The sequence below is a fragment of the Pecten maximus genome, chromosome 11 (genome assembly GCF_902652985.1).
Source record: "Pecten maximus chromosome 11, xPecMax1.1, whole genome shotgun sequence".
NCBI classification, from domain to species: domain Eukaryota; kingdom Metazoa; phylum Mollusca; class Bivalvia; order Pectinida; family Pectinidae; genus Pecten; species Pecten maximus.
Window position 1 is genome coordinate 31,334,887 of NC_047025.1, and position 17,311 is coordinate 31,352,197.

Sequence of the window (17,311 nt, forward strand, 5' to 3'; positions counted from 1 at the left end):
ATAAAAAACATACAATTTAGTTCATCGTGACTAATCATAATTAATACTAAAATTATTAAACTCGCAATGGTTAAAGTGTATTTTTCCTTTTATTTCGTTTTTTCATTTATTTATCTTTCTTTTCTTTTAGTAATTGTGTAATTATCGTGAAGTGATTGAGATCCTTGTGTTTTACTTTCCATTCGTGTGTCGCAAGTCATGTCTTCTCTTAAAACAGGAATTAGAAAAAATATACCAGCATGTTCGGAGAATTACGAATCCTCAAGTTTGGGTTGGTTAGTATACCGCTAAACAATTACCAGGTGAGAAATTACGGTCCACAAGCTTATAACACCTGTCACTGCACCACAGGTGTCTGTGATTTCTGGCGTTCAGGTTCTAATCGGCACATGCCGATAATTACTTGTGAGTTCACACGTTAGGTTTCCATGCACTTCAAAAAAGTTCCGAAGATATATTTTTGGAATTCAGTGAGTTTCGTTTTCCCTACAAGCAAAATAAATTCGTATCTCAAAAGTTTGCCTATAGAATAATTAACCAAAAATTTGGCTCATTCACATAACCACGATGTTGAAAATTTACTCTATGAATCCTGTCTGGGAGTTACTAATCGTTCATGAACAAGTGCTACAACGACCCGTTGAAATAGAAAATTATTCAATTTTTAATGTTAATGACCCGTAATCATAGAAAATTAGCAAGAGGATACACGTTGTATTTGGCCCGTTATAAAAGAAAATTAGTAAGATGTTACATGTTGTATACGGCTCGTTATAATAAACAAAATAGTAAGATGTTACATGTTATATATGGCCTGTTATAATAGAAAATTATATGTCCCTGGTTTCGGTAGCACTTTTATATGGGGATAACATATGTTTGAGTTTGTACTTATCCCGATGCATCTCATCTCAACACCTTTACCAAAAAAGGTATACAGAGAAAGAAAATACGATAATAATGCAAACTATATAAAAAAAATAACAGCGTTCTTCCTTTGGATTTCCTTAAATATACAGCAATTATCATCATTAAGAGTTACTTTCCTCCGTTTCACTCCGAAAGTGCCAGTCTTCTTTTACACCTGTCCAGTCACCCATTGTTAATTACATGGACACATGTGGTTACTGTTTTCTTTGAGATTATCATTTTAAACAGTGAAGTTTATCCCCTAACCGAACTTCCCACGGCGCGAGTTCTTCTAGAAGACCTGTAAAATACATGTACCATAACCTATATGTTACCAGAAACATGGACACAAACACACATCAGTGACGACTGACCGAGTTTGGCTGGGTGGACCCGGTCAGACGCTGGAGCGGTCACCTGTACACTATACCGTAACCTGTATGTTACACGAGTAAACACACTTACCTTTGCAGAATATCACGCCCTTATGTCTGTAAGGCCATTGTAATACATTAATGTTATAAGCAGAGTTATTAGTTTAATTGCAAAATATCCTCTGCAGAGTTATTAATTTAATTGCAAAATATCCTCGTCCTCGTTGTATATCTTGCAACAATACACGAATCATCGTTAATCATTTCTTAATCATTAGATAATAATAAAGCTAATAGCGTCAATAGCTTTTAATTATTGAACATAGAGACAAAGATAGAGTCAGTGTAAACAATATCCTCTAAATTTTTCACATCTGGATGCTGTATTCACGGAAAGTCTTTATCTTTTTTTTAATTGCTATATGATTGATTTGAAAATCTATATTTTCATTTTATTAACATTGAGAAAGAGCAATCGTTAGCGGCATGGTAACAATCACAATAGATACAAAGTACATTTATTCATTTTGTATATATAAAATCCAGCAGAAGATTTAGGCAGTGAAATGGTATACATCGTCCATATTTTGAAACTATCGCGCAATAGAATAAATTATTGATGCAACAAGAGTTATATTCATTGTACTTGATATATTTTCTGAAACGTTATCGTTCCTCAGTAAAGGTACAGTCCATATCCTGTTCAGTCTTGAAGCGATATTTGTTGTATTTTGTCTTGTCTGTATGAAAGAATAAAAGTTTACACTAAATGAAAGGTGGAAAATGCATAAAAAAGAAAATTACACTTCTGGCACGGTGCTAGTAAATGTATATGTATGTTTCATAGAAGCTCGTACCCTAAATTGGCGGAATCGTACCTAAAATTGGCGGACTCGTACCCAGAGAAATAGGCGAAGTCGTACCCATCTTACAAAAATTATTCAAATGAAATTGACGTCCTTTTAATGAAAAATTGTATAGAATTAAATACATATATCGGTGTCCAGTGACTTTTACACGCCAAGGAATTCGTTCATTAATATGTTTTGTTTATTTTTTTTTCTGCAACATACAAATTGTACTTATATCTAACATCGTGCAACATTTTATTGCAATGGGACGAGTGTATATATATCGATGTATTTTGATACTGAATCCAGCCTTGGAGATCACTTCACTGTCCGTGGGATATGTTAATTACAGAATTTCAAATTTGAAACCTGAAAAATAAATACTTACAAACACTCATTATTCATCATAACCATGAATACATACATACAATTACTAAGTGATCAATTAATGCATTAATATTGAATGTAACAATCATTGAGACAAGTGATCATCTGGCATGACAGATCATCTATCCGTGACTCCGCCCACCTGCGGTGTTGTCTAATTGGGTTAGTTTATATAACTTTGGCGCCTGTCACTAGGGATTAGAAAAGTGGAAATTCGCTCGCCAAAGTGGAAATTCCTACCACTTTTGGCTTAACCTACCAGAGGTTTTTAGTAGTTTCCACTGTATTTTTTATATTTCCGCAAAATGTTTCCTATTACCACTGCTTTAATAGTCTTTCCACGGATTTATCACTCTTACCACTAGCTGTTTATTCTTTCCAGTACAATTTAGTAATTACCACTAATTATATATAATTTGGTTTAATTGGTAAAAGTAGACCGCTAGTAACTATAAATCGTTCATCTGTTTCAGAATACTTGCCGATGGCCTCGTCACGGCTGAGCGCGTTCACCTGTGTGTCAAACGTGCCCCGTGACGATGGCAAGTAAAGGCTTCATACAGTGAACGCGCTGTAAGTTTAGCTGAACCATAGCTCTTGACGACCATGGAATTATTAAATGTATATGAACCAACTGATTTATGGTTGTTTTGTTTTCATTTCCATCCACTATTTTTACAGTTGAAATCAAAATCCTTTGATGATACAGCGCTGCGTACATATCTGACGGTAGGTATCTAGATGTGCTGCTAAGTGAATCAAAATTACCATGTAAAACCATATGACTATCTTCTGAGAGATGTATTTACCGAAATTATTAAAATGTCCCACACAAAGTTGTATTACGGTGTTTGTTTTCACTTCCAACGGAGAGATCTCGACATATGTGTCTGTGTGTTGATAGCAGATCGAGAGCACCAACACTGTTACGTAGGTGTGACACGTGGGAACACACTAAGTTTAGCTGAGCCATAGCTCTTGACGACCATGGAATTATTAAATGTATATGAACCAACTGATTTATGGTTGTTTTGTTTTCATTTCCATCCATTATTTTTTTAGTTGAAATCAAAATCCTTTGATGTGCAGCCGGGGACGTCGTCCCCGATTCAGCGCTGCGTTTGCTGTGGGTACATATCGGTAGGTATCTAGATGTGCTGCTAAGTGAATTAAAATCACCTTGTAAAACCGTATGACTATCTTCTGAGAGATGTATTTACCGGAATTATTAAAATGTCCCACACAAAGTTTTATTACGGTTTTTGTTTTCACTTACAACGGAGAAATCTCGGCATATGTGTCTGTGTATTGATAGCAGATCGAGAGCACCAAAACTGTTACGTAGGTGTGACACGTGAATCTCGGCCGAGTTGTGTGCGCTAGACTTTATATTTTGCTGAAACTGTAATAGATTCTACTGGATTATTCGATTTTAAACGACAATACATTGTAGATATCATTTTACTGTTTTGCATGACTTCTGCATGTACGGACTATCCGCGTTGTCTTGGATGACCTTTCACCTTCAATAGATGGCGCTGTGATTGGGAACGTTTGTGTGCTTTTTTTCTCGAGTTATATTTTGTGAAATAGTGCGGTAGCGCGATATTGTATTGAAATTTGTTTGGTACAACAATCAGACTACTACATTAACGGTATTGTAAAGAATTCCATGATAAAAGTGAACTAAATTCTACGTCCCGGATTGAGGTAAATGTGGTTAGCAGTAACTACAGATTGGTACTTTTATTGTAGGTTAGTCTACATCATCCTCTCGGATACAATGAAGTGTACGGGTAATAGGATTATCTGCGACGGACATGCAATCCAATGATTATTGATAGTTTCTTATTATTATTTTGAATGAAATATGCCACCGGGGAAAAAAAGGTATGGTTGATAATCAGAAGTGTCATAGATTTTACTTCAGGAACTGGAAATTGGATGACGACGGGTCCATAGTTTCATTTTATTTTGGTATGTCCATTATATACAGATCTGAGGGTAAAATATATAAAGCAATGTTACTACAAAAGACCACCGGTTTTATTAATTAATCCAACTCTTATCTGTTAATAATGTTAGAGAGTTGTCAAAAGGTAAATATCTCTACTTGGCTAGCAAAAGACAAAATTGATTAGTGTTGATTATATATCGAACAATTTTCATGTACATGTATGCAACACTCTCCTGTACACCTCAGTATTTGTTTAATGTTATATATCTTGTATACCTGAAGGCCTTGGGGCTTTTGGTAAATAAAAAAACGGGACGGCACCATCCGCATTCATAAAGACAATTGTTTTATAGATCATTCGATTGGGAATTTTAACTGGTCGGATTGGGAAAAATATCCAATTTTACCATGGGAAATGGGGCCAAAATTCTACCCCAAATCGGCCCCCAAAAACATGTTAGTGTGTTACTGTCGTGGGAGGGCGATCAGGGCTAAGAAGATCAACAAGATGTAGTATAGAAATATATTTTGTGCATATTAAAAAAAAATAAAAGGAGTGAGAGAAAAAAAATTGTGTAAACAGTTTAATTTCTGTTGGTGTATGTGTTGATATGTGTTCCTATGGTTGTCCGTTTACTGCCCCGGGTCTAAGCAACCGGTTACACTGGACAGACAGTAAAGGATGTCACTGTTCCCACGAGGTACAGTATACAGTATTTGTAAGGTTTTGTCGGAAGCTTTGACCGTCCGGGGAGTCTCTATGGTGTGTGCTACTTCATGTATTGTCCAATAGTGTACATGCACACACAGTGATAGAGATTGAAAAACCAAAAATACAACAAAAAAAAAAAAAAAATATTCACAAGATGTTATGTCAGATATAGATTAATTTGCAAAAGAAGTTGCCAAAATTCAGGTTTTGTAATAAGTATGCGTTAATAGGTATCAAGATTCTAGTTAAAATATCTTCATTAACAGAAAAACACTTTCCCTTTCGACTTTTATGCTAAGTTATCGTGTGAATAAAATCAATGGATCCCATTTTGCCACTATTTTCAATCAGGGTACAGTGGACCCGCGATAATCCGGACGCCGATAGTCTGGAAAACTCACAGTCCGGACGGAATAGCACGGGAACGGATTTCCGTAACGTTATTTGTACTCACCAGTCTGGAAATTCGGATTCCGTTTCCGGAACCCTACTTTGGGAATGGAACGTACTTTTCATTAGTAAATTCACCCAGTAATCCGGACGATGCCCGGTTAAGTCAACCGTGTCGACAGCTGTACAGACTATCGCTTGACACTGTGCGTAGTCATAGCGACCGCTGCCAGGTCATAGCCCCGGGTGTTTACCTGTGTGACAATGTTAGCTTCTTTACCGGGTCTTTTATTTCAGGTTTTTAACTTACGTAAGAATCATAAAATCATGGACTGATCGTAAGTAAACTAATGTAAACAAAATCAACAACAACAAAACGAAAAAAAAACACGGACTGATTCGGTGACATTACATCAGAGACGCCATATAGGAAAATATAGAAACGCGTGAACACGTACCTGCAATAAATGCGAATTAGACAACAATAATGTAAGTGCTGAATAAACTTTTGTGAATTAACAAGTGCTACCGAAACCAGGGACATATATAAGTTTCTATTATAACGGGCCATATTAATATAACATGTAACATCTTACTAATATTCTATTATAACGGGCCAAATACAACGAGTATCATCTTACTAATTTCTTATCATAACAGGTTGTTTATAACTTGTAACATTTGATTCTACTATGTTTGCTATGCAACGCCAGTTTTGATTCGTTTAAAACCATGTATTATTTTCAACTAATACAAGCTCGAAAGTCAAGGCTGTAATATTCACCCAATATTGGTAATACGGTTACTTTAGCTGAGTGTGCTAACGGGTTAGTCTCTCAATGACTTTTTATCAGGAAGTGTATGATAGATGTTCTTGATCATGGTACTGTAGTGTCTGTACAAAGACATGCATATTTTATAAAAAAAAAAAAAAAAAAAAAATCGTTTGATTTCATCAACCTGAATTCCCTATCGTATAAACACAATTCTTAACAGAATTCAAGTTAAATTTACGCACAACCTGTATAAGCATATTTTCGGAATTTTTTGAAGTGCACGGAAACCAAACGCGTCAACTCAAAAGTAATTATCGGCGCGTGCCAATTAGAACGCCAGAAATCACAGACACCTGTGGTGTAAGAGACAGGTGTGACGAGCGTAATCTCACACCTGGCAATTGTTTCTCTGAGCATGTTTGTTTATTTATTAAAGTCTGTTGACTTGCGACACACGAATTGAAAGTAAAATTACAAGGATCTCAATCAATTCACGATTATTACACAATTACAAAAAGTCATACACTTTAACCATTGCGAATTCATAGATTATATCTTTCTCAAGCATTTAATCGTCGATAATCCATGAGACCGTGACATGTAAAATAAGGGATAAAATCTGTATAATTATTTAGAAGTGTGTTGGAGGCTTCAACACGGGTTTTCATTCGGGAGAGATTTAGTCTATTGTAGATCATGATCTATACAATATATTACTCTCTGAATGAAGTATCCTTCATGACTAAAAGAGGGTTTTGTATAGAATACAACGCATAAGTTTACTGTATCTTTGTATTTCGTCTTTTCTCACAAACCAGAGTATCCAGAACTGTTGTATTTTTGTGGTATGCTTATTTGAATATTAATTTGCGAATAAAACAGCACATTATTTTATTAAAAGAAATATTGATGCCGTGTTCCTTTTATAGTAACGAGGAAGAAATGGTAAACACATAACTAATATACCTTTATTGGTGATTGACCGATTATTGGGTCGTGTATGACATCTGTTTGCCCCTGGTATAATACATTATTCTTTGTTACCCAAGCGGTCATTTTGAGAGTCGATTTCACTAAAATCTTCTTTTTTTTGAACGCTCAAACTGATATTGCTGGATTTCGACTTCTTGTCGCAATATTCGCCGAAATCATCAACCTCAAATCTCATGTCCAGATCGTATTCAGACATGCTGTGTTGTTTCTGTTCACACTGTCGTCTATACTGCTGGCCACCATTTCAGTTACTGTTAAACCTGTGGCGTCATAGACTTCAAAATCAGCGTGACTGACCGATACGCTGATTAGCAGTCGACCGACAGCGCTGTAATAAACAAATGAACTAACAACCGAAGGCAATCGTCATTTTAATGGCCACGTGTTTCATTGACAATCATTCATCCTTATGATATCAACCTAGGAGGTTTCTCAAATCAATCCACCGCAACTGAGGGACCTACATAAGTTGCGATGTCGTAGCTCAAGACGACGGGTGCATGCTTAGTGCAAGGATATAAGTACTTCACTGCTTAATACGTAAATTTGTATGTAATTAATAACATGCATCTTTCAATGAGTCGTCGTTTCACGTAACGGTGTTACAAAGCCGATATCCGTGTTTAATTTCCGATCATAAATTTATTACATGTATTTGAGATTAATCAATTATCGTATCACGTAATGTATGATTGTGCATAAATTCTGTAACATTTAGGTCGTAGAGAAAAAGCAATGTACCGTTATAAAAACAAAAGCTACACATTGTAACACAGGTAAACACCCGGGGCTATGACCTGGCAGCGGTCGCTATGACTACGCACAGTGTCAAGCGATAGTTTGTACAGCTGTCGACACGGGTGACTTGGCCCGACATTTTTTTCTCCTCGTGGTGAAAAAATCGTCCGGATTATTGAGGGAAATTTACTAATGAAAAGTACGTTCCCTTCCCACTGGTGAGTACAAATAACGTTACGGAAATCCGTTCCCGTGCATTTCCGTCCGGGCTGTGAGATTTCCGGACTATCGGCGTCCGGATTATCGCGGGTCCACTGTAATGTGATTTAAATCGTGTTTTTATTTTTTGACGAGTTTATGGTCACTGGTTACTTCGGTGAATCCAAATTTCAACAATCAAATTATTTTGTCACATGTAAACAGATTGCAATAATACTATCTTTGAAAATATGTCTGTCAACCCACCGTAATAGTTAATTTGGTAGACTTACGAATCTTGGTTCATAACGGACTATCACACGTTTATCAGTTAACTTGATTGACAGCTGACACTTTTATAAGACGAGTCCGTACCCGACCGAGCAAGATACGTGTGTAATAGGACTATAGCAGGGTTATACCAGGGACATAGATATAGAATACTTCTGGAGAAAACTTGCTAAAAACCGACTATACATTATTTGATACACAATTTATTTCAAATATTTAATGAGTGAATGAGGAATGTATTCCGCTTTTTACATAGTTAAAACGCTAAAAGAGAACAAACAAAAACAATAATCGTTTTGTTATTAAAACAAAAAATTTCTTGATAATAACTTATAACCCATCTTGAAAATCGAGTCGCCGCGGGTAAACTTTCAGACGCCTACTTTTACCAAAATCATCACATGTGATATAGGACCTATATACACTTTAGGTCCGACACCCATATGATCTACGAAATGACTTAACCCATGGATGTAATGAAGACAAACTATTGTTTTCACTTATTTGACCATCGACGTGCATATATCAGTTAATCACGTGTAATAACAGGTCTCTGGTTTGACGATCCTTCTGAAATGAATTGAGAACAAATATCGTAAGATATCCCATCCTCGCTGTCGCTGGCCGTATTTTTCAAGGACTAAATACCAAGTCCGTGGTTGGAGGCCTAGCAGTCGAATTGCTGTAATCTACAAATATCAAAAAACAAAATCTTGCCTTATAAACGTGACCGTTGTGTAGACTTCCTGAAGTTATTAAACAGCGCCGTCTATTGAAGGTGAAAGGTCATCAAAGACAACGCGGATAGTCCGTACATGCAGAAGTCATGCAAAACGGTAAAAACATATCTACAATGTATTGTCGTTTAAAATCGAATAATCCAGTAGAATCTATTACAGTTTCAGCAAAATATAAAGTCTAGCGCACACAACTCGGCCGAGATTCACGTGTCACACCTACGTAACAGTTTTGGTGCTCTCGATCTGCTATCAATACACAGACACATATGTCGAGATTTCTCCGTTGTAAGTGAAAACAAAAACCGTAATAAAACTTTGTGTGGGACATTTAATAATTCCAGTAAATACATCTCTCAGAAGATAGTCATACGGTTTTACAAGGTGATTTTAATTCACTTAGCAGCACATCTAGATACCTACCGATATGTACCCACAGCAAACGCAGCGCGGAATCGGGGACGACGTCCCCGGCTGTACATCAATGGATTTTGATTTCAACTAAAATAATAATGGATGGAAATGAAAACAAAACAGCCATAAATCAGTTGGTTCATGTACATTTAATAATTCCATGGTCGTCAAGAGCTATGGTTCAGCTAAACTTACAGTGTGTTCCCACGTGTCACACCTACGTAACAGTGGTGCTCTCGATCTGCTATCAATACACAGACACATATGTCGAGATCTCTCCGTTGGAAGTGAAAACAAACATTGTAATACAACTTTGTGTGTGACATTTTAATAATTCAGGTAAATACATCTCTCAGAAGATAGACATATGGTTTTACAAGGTGATTTTAATTCACTTAGCAGCACATCTAGATACCTACCGATATGTACCCACAGCAAACGCAGCGCTGAATCGGGGACGACGTCCCCGGCTGTACATCAAAGGATTTTGATTTCAACTGTAAAAATAGTGGATGGAAATGAAAACAAAACAACCATAAATCAGTTGGTTCATATACATTTAATAATTCCATGGTCGTCAAGAGCTATGGTTCAGCTAAACTTACAGCGCGTTCACTGTATGAAGCCTTTACTTGCCATCGTCACGGGGCACGTTTGACACACAGGTGAACGCGCTCAGCCGTGACGAGGCCATCGGCAAGTATTCTGAAACAGATGAACGATTTATAGTTACTAGCGGTCTACTTTTACCAATTAAACCAAATTATTTATAATTAGTGGTAATTACTAAATTGTACTGGAAAGAATAAACAGCTAGTGGTAAGAGTGATAAATCCGTGGAAAGACTATTAAAGCAGTGGTAATAGGAAACATTTTGCGGAAATATAAAAAATACACTGGAAACTACTAAAAACCTCTGGTAGGTTAAGCCAAAAGTGGTAGGAATTTCCACTTTGGCGAGCGAATTTCCACTTTTCTAATCCCTAGTGTGTCTACCTGTCAACTAACCCGCGTCTCCGCCTACTTGTGTTCATTGGAAGACGGTGACAGGTGACGAAATCTATCAATAGGCGGAGTCACGTAACTAGCAAATTAAGTGTCGTGCTGTTTGTCCCACATCATCAGTTTGCTTATTTCTATTCTAATATAAAATATCCTGTTGCTACCAGAAACATAAAAAATAAAGTAAATTTAATACCAAATGTTATATTCTCCATCTTGTACTGCTGCAACAACACGTGTACAAAAATGACCGTTTGTTGCCCGAGTGAAACTACGTAATACGTACGATTTGCTTTTTGAAATATTAGTTCTATAGATTTGAGTTGTGCATTTTCATTTTTTTTTTTTTTTTTTTGCGTTTCGTGAACAGAAGTCGGCCCTGAAAAGGGCCGTTTTGAGAGGTATTGGTCGTTTACTGTCGGGACAATGCGGTAGGGTAGAGTTTATCTAGATCCCAAGAAGATGGTTCTAATCACACTGGTATCAGTCCAATAAGGTCGGATACAAAATAAAATCAGCGGCCTTTTTATGTTAGATATCAGGAACTTAAGATTTTTAATTGCTCTGTCCGTGGCTACACAAATGTAGGAGTATGGTATCACGGTCCCTGCATTTACAAACGACACGAATTATCACCATTTATTTCAGTAAATATTAATCGACCTTTTTTATTATTTAATACGGATCTCGTGTCATGATACACAATTTGTTTACAGGCTCTTACTTTGAAATACTGCAATACAATTTGACAGGCTATATTTTTATCGGACATAAAGGGGTCTAAGAAATAATTAATATATCAAACTAGTTTTAAAGTTGTGAATTCGTCATTTTTAACGCACGGACCCCTTGTACATTTTTTTTACAAAAAAAAACAACAACGTGCACACATGGGATCACTGATAGCAAATATATTGTTTGATAGCATATACAACAAATGGAAGGGTTTTGCTTTAATAGCTGTTAAACGCAGTGTGTTGTGATAGGATATATCTTACCTGAAGACACCCGTTAATGGATAGGATCGTCGATCTGCTCCAGGTAAGCTAATGAATATAACTGCATATAGATTATACTACTGATGACTATTTTATTGATAAATGAGATGTAGGTTTCTATCCTCGAACCCACTTGAAAATATGATGAACAACGTCATTCTACCTGGGTCATGGAATACCTGAAAAAGAAGATTGAAACAGTTAATATAAACGTTGAATACTTTACCTGCTACTGTACGTACGTCATCTCCGATACGTCCCGGGTAAGTATAAATAACAAAATGCAATATACTGGCGATTTAACAATTTAATTGTATCATTTAACATGTTTATCAATCATCACATGTGTTGACGGTTTCTTGAACACGTAATACAGCAACGGCGATACTTCTCAGTCATGGATATCTGAAACAGGAAGATTGACACAGTTAATACACAGTGATTACATATGGATCCCGCCCGGGTCAAGTATTATAAATAAATAACAAAATATGATGTACAGTAGTTAACGTAACCGGTATATTGCTTCAATACACTTTCTCATATGAACACTTCACATTATACGGGGTAAATCATAACATGGGTATTTTTTTGACAACACCACCGCCGTATTACCGAAAACAAGTACATCAAATATCACGACAATATCAGTCGATCTCGGAGCAAGTAAACGGAATAGGTGGGTTGTGATTAATTACAGGCGTAATTACAATAGATAACGATTGATCTGGGGTAAAGAATAACGTCCAAATCCGAGAGCAATAAATGTTGCTTCCAGTAATATTTCCCGTTTGCAAGAACACGTATTTCTACCGTACGATACACGAGGTCGCGCGCGGTGTTGGACGTTTCATCGATCGATCGGTACAGGTAATCCTATATACTACTTGTCGAGTGCGCTGATGCGTAACGATCCACGGCACTCTGAATTTAAAAACGGCATACTGAATTTAAAAACGACACACTGAGAATACTCAATTATACTTAAAATACTCACGCCACGTTGAAAACGCTCACTTTCACTGAAAAATTCAAACTCGCGCGAGTAAATTCAAGGTTTTAGGGTTACCAGTGACACATAGAGTCAGATAACAAACCATGATGAAGTTTGTATGCAACTTGAATTGCTTTGAATTCATGTTGATATTTCGAAAAATCTAGTGACACAGTGAGAATTTTAAATCTTGTCTTGCATTTGTTGTTGATAAACAGAAAATGACAAAAGGGAAATGGGGTTATATCCAGAATAGCCAGGATACAATATTTGAATTAAAGGGAAAATTGTATCCAGCCAGGAGGTATGGCATGTATGTAGATTTGAGCAATGGTTGTGCCTGCTTTGTCTGCCATATATATTGCAGACAGAGTATATGTCAATGAGTCATGATCATAATCCAACCAAAACACATACAGTATACTGTATATATGCTTGGTGTCATCTCATGGTTTGCTGCATCAGATATTAAATCATTCAAAACTTTATCAAAACAACACAATATCTTGATAACAGGCTAGAAGTTAAATGTACTACAAGTAAAATTGTATTTCCACTTCGCTTCCTGATTGAAATATAGTTTACCTATAATGGCAGGTATTATTTTCATCTCAGGAAAGTACATTTTGAAATCTACATGCCAAAAGAAAATATTTTTCCCACACTGAATACTGTGCATGTGCATGTTAACTTCAATGTGATTCCTGTCAACACAATCTGTATATGTATATATAATTGCTGGTCAGAAAGTCAAGAAAGAGACAATTCATTGACATGACAATTTGTATACTCACACCGACTGTCTGTGACACCATAAAACAAAATTCTATCCAACATCAGCTTACATTTAAATCTCATTAGCAATATGTGGGCTGTATAAAACTTTGGTGTTATTTTGTTTATTTTGAAAATTATTGTTTTTATGTTTTATGATCCGTCTTATACTCGTTTTTAAGCCAGCACTAAGTTTAATAATGCATATTAGTCTATATTATGTTACGTTGTTACGAATCCATCGATAAATACATGGACGCACTGTATTACTGTACTATATACACACCCTATTCTGGCTATTGTTCAGTTGTTAACAAAAAAATGCAACCAAATAGCGTAGCAAGTTATCTCCCCTGAAACTCAACATCAAAACAGTCGGTCAACAAAATTAAAACGCAATCATTATTTTGGTATTAAATGGAGAATTAAAAGGGTCTTTATTAATGCCAACAGCAAAACATGATTACTTACAGTAAAATCATATAGCAATGTCTATTTACACTTTACACGGACAGCCATGTTTGGGAATTTCAGTGTCTCAGAATAGAACCATGCAATTTTTATATAATAATTTACCTGATCCCAACATATCAAGTCGTCGCATGTTGGATTTTCCACAAGAGCCCAAAGCTTCGTTAAGAAGGCTGGAACGTTTGATGATGACATCCCGGAGGAACTGTGCATTTTATTCCTTTTTCAACAACATCACTGCTCTGCAGTGCAAATTCATTATCCAAAGTGCGCATGCGTTGCATTCCCGTTTTCCGGTAAGGATATGTGATGCGGTCGGTAAACATTTTTCACCTTAAATAAAAAGAAGGAAAAAAATCGGTTCACCGTCAGGTTTATGTTATGAGTGTTTATGAAATTATTCGAATTTAATACGTATCAAAGCGTAATAAAATATTTTTCTCAATGCACGTTTTTCAATATAGTATCAAAGTGCTGAAAGTACTCAATCAGAGGAGCACGTCCGGGCAACGTGAACCACAAGGTCATGCTATTTGATTGGCCAGTAACATTCTTGGATAAAGGCTGTGGTACGACCTTGACCACATTCAAAGTCAGGTTGGAGATATGATCAATTATATTTGTTTGCAGACTTCATATTGGATAAAAGTCCAAACAATAAGTAACAAGACTTGGGTGAGGGGGTTAACCCTAAAATTTGTACAATTTTGAATCCCCACCCCATGACCATGGCCTTTGGCCCCGCCCCTCAGCCCCAAGGGGTTCGGCCCCGTCAATTGTACAATTTTGAATCCTTAACCCAAGGGAATGCTACAAGTCAAATATTAGAGATATCCATTGCTTAGTTTCAGAGAAAAAGTTGTTTTTATCAATTCTGCCAAAATGACCCCTTTTGGCCCCGCCTCTCAGTCCCACTTTTTGTACAATTTTGAATCCAGACCCCAAAGGGATGCTCACAGTCAAATATGAGCAATATCTTTTGCTTTGTTTCAGAGGAGAAGTAGTTCATATCAATTTAGCAACATTTGCCCCGCTTGGCCCCACACCTCAAGCCCCCGGTGGGTCAGCCGCACCATTTGTACAATTTTGAATCCCACCCCATAGTGATGGTACCAGGCAACTATGAGCAATATCCATTGCTTGATTTCAGAGAAGAAGTCGTTTATATCAATATAGCCCAATTGACCACATTTGGCCCCGCCCCTCAGGCCCCTGGGGAGTCAGCCCCATCATTTGTACAATTTTGAATCCCCACCCCATAGTGATACTACCAGGCAAATATGAGCGATATCCATTGCTCGGTTTCAGAGAAGTCGTTAATATCAGTATAGCTATATTGACCCATTTTGGCCCCGCCCTCAGGCCCCAGGGGGTCAGCCGCACCATTTGTACAATTTTGAATCCCCACCCCATAGTCATGCTAGGACTTAAAGCGCAATTAATTAATTAAAATTAATGAATTAGGTGGACTTAAAATTTCAATGCGACATATTTTATATCAGCACATATATATGCATGTTTACCTGTATTCAAATTGCTCTAATATAGGTCGATATATGGTATGTATGTAAGCAATATTTATCACTATTTCTTGAATCCAAAGGATATTTCTCAAACTATGTATAAGGTTCTCTGTAGTCCCTAGTTGTGCCCATTCAATTTTTAGCTCACCTGCCTGAAGGGCAAGTGAGCTAATACCGTGGTGCGGCGTCCGTCGTACGTCCGGCGTCAACTTTTTCATTTAAACAACTTCTCCTCAATAACCAAGAGGCCCAAGGACTTGATGGGGTGAAGGGCTACAAAGTTTGTTCAAACAAGGGCCCAATGGGCCCAAATCGCTCACCTGCAATGCAGTGATCTTTTCATATATGGATCCTGCAGTTATTTGAAAGCATGCTACAGGACCAATATAATGTCTCTCTGCACTTTGGCTTTTCACTAAAAGTCATTTAAAGATTTAAGCATACTTGATCGACGTGACCTTGAATGAAGGTCAAGGTCATTCATTTGAACAAACTTGGTAGCCCTTCACCCCAGCATGCTACAGACCCAATATCAACTCCCTGGGACTCTTGGTTATTGAGAAGAAGTTGTTTAAAGATTTTAGCCTTTTTGACCCCTGTGACCTTGAATGAAGGTCAAGGTCATTCATTTGAACAAACTTGGTAGCCCTTCACCCCAGCATGCTACAGGCCAAATATTAGGTCTCTGGGACTCTTGGTTATTGAGAAGAAGTCGTTTAAAGATTTTAGCCTTTTTGACTCCTGTGACCTTGAATGAAAGTCAAGGTCATTCATTTGAACAAACTTGGTAGCTCTTTACCCCAGCATGATACAGGCCAAATATTAGGTCTCTGGGACTGTTGGTTATCGAGAAGAAGTCGTTTAAAGATTTTAGCCTTTTTGGCCCCTGTGACCTTGAATGAAGGTCAAGGTCATTCATTTGAACAAACTTGGTAGCCCTTCACCCCAGCATGCTACAGGCCAAATATTAGGTCTCTGGGACTCTTGGTTATTGAGAAGAAGTCGTTTAAAGATTTTAGCCTTTTTGACTCCTGTGACCTTGAATGAAAGTCAAGGTCATTCATTTGAACAAACTTGGTAGCCCTTCACCCCAGCATGCTACAGACCCAATATCAACTCCCTGGGACTCTTGGTTATTGAGAAGAAGTTGTTTAAAGATTTTAGCCTTTTTGACCCCTGTGACCTTGAATGAAGGTCAAGGTCATTCATTTGAACAAAATTGGTAGCCCTTTACCGCAGCATGCTACAGACCCAATATCAACTCCCTGAGACTCTTGGTTATTGAGAAGAAGTCGTTTAAAGATTTTAGCCTTTTTGACTCCTGTGACCTTGAATGAAAGTCAAGGTCATTCATTTGAACAAACTTGGGAGCCCTTCACCCCAGCATGCTACAGGCCAAATATTAGGCCTCTGGGACTCTTGGTTATTGAGAAGAAGTCGTTTAAAGATTTTAGCCTTTTTGACTCCTGTGACCTTGAATGACGGTCAAGGTCATTCATTTGAACAAACTTGGTAGCCCTTCACCCCAGCATGCTACAGACCCAATATCAACTCCCTGGGACTCTTGGTTATTGAGAAGAAGTTGTTTAAAGATTTTAGCCTTTTTGACCCCTGTGACCTTGAATGAAAGTCAAGGTCATTCATTTGAACAAACTTGGTAGCCCTTCACCCGAGCATGCTACAGACCCAATATCAACTCCCTAGGACTCTTGGTTATTGAGAAGAAGTCGTTTAAAGATTTTAGCCTTTTGACTCCTGTGACCTTGAATGAAAGTCAAGGTCATTCATTTGAACAAACTTGGTAGCCCTTCACCCCAGCATG

The 17,311-nt window shown here is 37.2% G+C and overlaps 1 protein-coding gene across 4 annotated transcripts in view; it reads right to left on the bottom strand.

The window, feature by feature from the left end:
- Positions 1 to 14,248, bottom strand: part of LOC117337879 (heat shock factor protein-like) — a 45,415-nt gene extending 31,167 nt beyond the window's left edge. For 3 of the 4 annotated variants that reach the window (XR_004534908.1, XM_033899022.1, XM_033899019.1), the window contains exon 1: positions 14,072 to 14,247. Coding sequence is in view for 3 of the 4 variants with exons in the window: in XM_033899022.1 (XP_033754913.1) it covers positions 14,072 to 14,179 (108 nt within the window). In the remaining variant the exon portion in view is untranslated. Of the gene's footprint in view, positions 1 to 14,071 lie in introns of all 4 variants that reach the window. The other variant, XM_033899020.1, reaches the window with a different exon arrangement.
- Positions 14,249 to 17,311: the final 3,063 nt, after the last annotated feature.